Genomic DNA, 5,836 nt, shown 5'->3' with positions numbered 1-5,836 from the left:
GTAGTTAGTGTTTACTGTTTTATTGTGTATGATATAGTAGGTGAAAATAAAAAATAAATGTAAAATGTGTGTTAATGTATATTTTGTTGCTGTTTTTTAATTTTTTTTTACTCCTATTAAAACTCCCTCCTATTTTATTGGGAAAAAAAACTTGCTATAACTAACTATACAAATAATAGCAAGCTATATCAAAATAAAATCACAAGTAAAAAATGAAATTAAAACTGAGATTTCATAACACACACAACAAATAGTAGTGGAAAGCTAGTGTTTCTAGCAGATGAAACTTGCAGTGAAAATGGTATTAGAGGATTAATATTTTCAGCAAACACAAATTTTTTCACAGAACCAAAAATAAAAGTAGAATTTTTTTGTTTTGAAGTCAATTTTTTTACGGAAGTAACAGAATGACTTATAAAAAAAAAGAAATTCTATATTTATACTTCTTCAAAAGATTGTGAATTAACTTTTTAAAAAGCTAAAAGCTTTTCTTTGACAATCACGTCTAATGTGACTTTTTATAATACAAAAAAAACTTCTGTTACTTCTCAAACATACTCTTTAATGCTTCGTATCAAGGATAAGATTTTTGCTAAAAATGGTCTTGTCCACATATAGTAAGAAAATTTTAAAAGAAAATTTAATTTTTTTTCAACATGTTAAATATATAAAAAATAATCTCAAAAGAAAATATTATTCCGGTCCCAAGAATGTGCATAACAAAGAAATCCAAGAATAAACCAGAATGAGAACAAATATGAATTAAAACCCTTCAAAATTTGCTTCCAATCACAATTTGTTTCAACTTCATATAAATTTCCTCTATAGCCATTTGGGCACACACTTATCTTAGATCAATAAATAACAAAGCCTTTTAACTGTGGAGAAAGTTATTTCTCAAATTGACCTACATCTAGGGAACACACATGACCCCCTATGCGTACCCCATTTTTGTTTGATTTCACTATGTTTTGGACTGTTGTAAGTTAAATGGTCCTCGTCCATGCCAACCTAGGACAGGTTCAACATCTCTGACAGTTTCTTATAATCCAAGAAATGCATGTTCTGCGACAAGAAAACAGCACCAACAGCAAGTACAATAGAAACGAATGCCATGCTCTTCATGCATCCATGACCTTGCGACAATTGCCGCAGAATAACTTTGCAGTGCTTGTCAGCATCCTTCAATAATGCAAGGCGAGCACCGTCCTCCACCTTAGACAAACCCTCTTCATTCTATGAAAGACAAATTAAGCGAGAGAGATGAGGTTTTTCCGGTTACAAATACAGTGAATCAAAATCAGGATTAAGATAAAATAAAATGAATCCTCTAGAATGAATTAGCTGACACAAGAACATCACATAGGTTCTCTATATTGGACTACAAATTTCCTAATTATGTCACACACAATCTTATTGAAACATATGCAGAGATTAACGAGTTTAAGGACATTGAATTACATTCAATAAAATTTAACATCAAAATCAGACAACACTTCTAATGCCTACCAATTAAAAATGCAACAGATAGGTCACTTAAAAGAGTAGTGATGCAAATGTATTGACTTAAAAGAAAAGAAAACAATTTACCTTCTGGATGAAGCTTTTGAGAGCTTCACTTAAAAGATCAGAACTTGAATGTGTGATGATGTGTTCCTTCCAGTCATCAGAAAGCTTTCTCAATACAACAATACTTACTTCAAGGTTATCCATATATAGCGAATCCTGTTTCCAAGCATTCAATTACATATTCATATTAGTAAGTAGGGAAAGAGTCACTTGGCGATGACCTAAAGACTAATATAGGGAAGGAAACAAATGAAAAATTCAACATCGAAAAAAGAAATGGAATATTATTCTGTTGTGCTCACCCATTGCTTGTAACATTCAGGGTTCTGAGCCAAGCACCACATAACAATGTCACTTGCCTCCTTTGATAGGTCAGAATTGGCTGTAAGAGAATAAACCATCTTAGCTTTCACACTAAAAGGAAAACACCAACTCCTTGAACTCTTCAGTAGATACTGAAGACAGCATGCAAAAGAAAAGCAACACACACTATACAATCTACATTAACTGGGCATTACCTTCTCCAGCAGCTTTAATTGCAAAGCTTAATATCTGCTGCGCAAGTTGCTTTGTTGCTTTGCTTCCAGGCGATCCCGCCAGGGCTACCTCCTTTAATGTTGGATAAACAGCTGCAAATCTCTCAGTGGCCTTAAATAGATATACGAGGAAAAGAGAAAATAACGGATGAGTAACTAAAGATTGCAATCCACATCATTAGATGAATTACAAGATTTAATCCCCAAAAAAGAAAAGAAAAATAGAGGAACTTCTACTTTGACCCGGGCTGAAGGAGGAGGGAAAGTGATTCTCAATAGAGTGTCAAGAGCTGATGGCGGCACAACGCGCTCCCCCTTTCTGACAGCCCCATTTAGCAAGATAGGACGAGCTTTAGGATATGCAATAATTCTGTTCAGAAAAGAAATACAACAGAGCAAATTCATAAAAAAATAAAAAAATAAAACAAAGAAATAAAATAAAAAAAGAAAAGGATCAGCGATCAATTCTGCACCTCTTACATGAAGAATTAGGGAAAATAGATAAAAAGATTCCTAACCTTTCAACCAACTGCAAAATCAAGTCTCTCGACTGCGGATTACAACTGGATTTGCCGCAGAGCATAGGTAAGAGAAGAGAGACCCACAAGTACAACCCTACAACTAAATCTCCTTGAGAAGCCTAGACAAATTATTATCAGGTTAAAAATCCATAAAAAAATAATTCATATTTTCGGATGTGGCAAGAAGGTGCTAAGTCATGTTGAAAACAGTCACCTGAGCTATCACCCAAATAATGAGAGGAAGTTTATCCTGACCTTGATATTTTTGACTCTCCTTCATTATTGGCAATAAACTAATCATGACATCAGGTTTTCGTCGAATTATCATCGCTAAAGCCACAAATATGGCAACCTGTAGTTCAAATGATATACCATGTTAACATCAAACAGAGGTTAATCATATGTTGTATAAGTCATATGTGGACAATAAGCATAAAGCAATACAAGGTTTTTGACTGGTATTTCCATAACTATATTTAATTAGGGGACAATGTTCTAACTATCAATAAGTAGTAAAAAAGTATTCGAAGTATGCTTAAAGAAGTGACACTACAGATGACCAGATAAGGACATATACCCTTTCCGAAATATCATAGCGGTGAGAGACTAAGAGTACATTTTTTTCACATTGAACAGGGCTATAATTACAGAAAATCAAACCTAAAATTATCAAGAATTGAGGATCAGACTCTCATACACTACTGTCCAAGGAGGCATGTATTTCCACCAGTCCACTAACATCCGAACTTGGTTCTAGCCTGATAGGATAAATTAAACCCCCCCCCCAAATTTTCATGTAGTTTTTACAAGCTAATCATGCATTAGTAACTCTTGATAACAAAACTATGGGTGTTTGTGAGTTTTTGTTTTGAAGGTGAAGGAAGGCAAGAGCTTGAAGTGTAAAGTCTTTTTTACTTCTCAAACCCTTACCTTACATCCCTTCTCCAAAACTCTAAACTTGCAAACCTTGTAAAAACACTCTAAGGAACCACATGAAAGATTTTCAAGATCTGAGCCTAAAAAATTAGTCAAAACCAATAAATAAACAAAGACAAACATAAAAATTCTGCTGCAGTATGGTACCTGAGATTTTGCCGAAGGTTGCTGCTGGACTACCTTTTTATTTCCCTTAACAACACCCTGATGAATTGTAAGGTCTGCAAGAATGCTGTCCAACGACCATAGCACAAAGGACCCAAGTGCTTCGGATGATCGATGGCCAATCCATTCAGTTGATAATTTATAAATATCCTCCGAGATATGTGAAAGAGGGATCTATGGGGAAACGCAAATAAGAAACACTTAAAACAATTAGTTAACAGAATTGCTACTATCTAAGCAACAAAAGATGATGCTGACCATAAAATAGAGCACCAGAGACCTAACAGATCAATCATTGAAAAAAATCTGATAAGTCACGGGAATCAACCTTTTCAAAAAGCAATTTAAAATGTCAAAATAAATAAATCAATCAAAACATTCCCTTCCAAACCAAAGCAAACAAGCAATACTTGCACTTCACAGTTGCAAACATTAGGTGAGAGAACAAAGCGAAATCCAACAAAAAGCTTACATCTATCACCTTCTAATCATAAGCCGAATAAAGCCTTTTGTTTCTTTTCTTTCGTTATAGGAAGGGGGGAAAAAAGACAACTTACATCAACAATCTTTACAACTGGAGATTCTTTGAAAGTCTTAAACCATGGGAATTGAGCTCCTCCAACAGATGAGAAGGCGCGGCCAAAATAATCAGCAAATCGCATCAACAAAATGTCTTCCTGAGATTCATATGAAGCCTGCACCACCAAAACACACGCACATTCAAATTTCCACAAATCACAATTCAGATCAATCTCAAACTTGAAATCAGAAGCAATCTCAAAAAATCAAAACCGAAATTGAGTTTCAAAACTCACCGTGATCTCAGCGAGAAACGCGGCAAGATCATCAGCATTGATCGTTGAAGATGCCTCTGACACCGTCACCTTTGGCTTCTTCGGCTTCTTTTGTTTCACCTTCTTCGCCTGAGAAGAGCCATTCAGAGCACCTCCCTGGTCGGCATCGCCACCGTCATCGTCCTCATCATCATCGGAATGCCGCAGCGATCTCTGCGGAGCAGCATCGGACGAGGCATTATCGCCGGCGATCTGAGCCTCAGCGATCCGGCGTCGACGCTCCTCGGAGTGGCGCTCAACGGAGCTGAAGACAGAATCAGAAGCTGCAGCAGAGGAGGAAGAGGCGGCGGCACCGTCAAGATCGGCGGTTACAGACTGCTTAGAGGATTTGTTCCGGTTCCGTTTGTTATAGGAAACCGTTTGCCATTGGTTGTTCAGCTGCGGCGGGGGTACATAATTAAACGTTGCTCTTCTTCTGTGAGCTTGATCTTCTTCCTCTTGCTCCCTGAGAATAGCTTCTATTAGTGCTGCGTTAAGTGAATTCTCTTCTTCTGTTTCCATCTTGTTTTATTCAGAATTGGAGTTATGTTGTTTCAGAGATAGAGAGTGTTGGATTGTTGTGATGAGTAAGGTCGTGTTTGGCTTATGACTTATGAGATTCAGAAGTGATGACAGAGGAACATGGAGACAGAGCAGAGGGAGCACTAGGGAGTGTGGGTGAAAGGACACGTGGGGGTTTTTTTCGTCTTCTTCTTCACTTTGACATCGATCCCTTCTTGAATTACGAGAATAGCATTTTATCCGTTTCCTTTCGAGGAAAAAATAATTAAGAGAGTAACCAGCTGCCAATTTAAATTGGATATTTTCATACTTAAATTTTAATAATATTTTTATAAGATAAGTTAGTATCTTTTAAGATAACGGAAAGATGAATTATCATTAATTGCAAAAGATAAAAATTCATTTCGTATTGTTGGATAACTTTACGTGGTTGTTAAAGAAATTTTTTTAGTTTTTGCCAATTTTTTTTCGTATTTCGGTAGTTGAATTTTCTTGTTCTGTTTCTTTTTAACTGTGATCTTCTCTATCTTCGCCTCATCCTAGTTTCAGAGATGCCAGAAAATAGCATTTTTGGGCGACGTAAACCAGCATTTGGATTTTGGTTCATGCATCATTCATTCTGGTTACGAATTTCTTTTTCAGGAAAGTAATTAATTACAAGATTTTGCAACGCCAACGCGTTTGCAAATCTCAGTTTGGTTATATATGGATATAAGTTACTACCAAAAAGATAAAAATAAAAAATTGTGGTTTT

At 35.9% G+C, this 5,836-nt stretch overlaps 1 protein-coding gene across 1 annotated transcript; it reads right to left on the bottom strand.

Annotated features, from left to right (window-relative positions):
* Nucleotides 1-736: 736 nt before the first annotated feature.
* On the bottom strand, nt 737-5,384 carry LOC107606758 (uncharacterized). Its single transcript, XM_088493693.1, has 10 exons — nt 4,543-5,384; nt 4,285-4,422; nt 3,710-3,901; nt 2,841-2,978; nt 2,624-2,745; nt 2,343-2,475; nt 2,088-2,217; nt 1,872-1,951; nt 1,591-1,725; nt 737-1,236 (listed from the first exon to the last, which is right to left on the bottom strand). The coding sequence occupies exons 1-10, from the start codon at nt 5,080-5,082 to the stop codon at nt 1,012-1,014; spliced, it is 1,833 nt and encodes a 610-aa protein (XP_088349819.1). The 5' UTR covers nt 5,083-5,384; the 3' UTR covers nt 737-1,011.
* Between the last annotated feature and the right edge of the window lie 452 nt (nt 5,385-5,836).

This window comes from Arachis ipaensis, chromosome B7 (genome assembly GCF_059453495.1).
Source record: "Arachis ipaensis isolate K30076 ecotype BB chromosome B7, ASM5945349v1, whole genome shotgun sequence".
Classification (NCBI taxonomy): Eukaryota; Viridiplantae; Streptophyta; class Magnoliopsida; order Fabales; family Fabaceae; genus Arachis; species Arachis ipaensis.
Note: the sequence above shows the minus strand (reverse complement) of the source record. Positions and strands in the feature narration are given on the sequence as shown.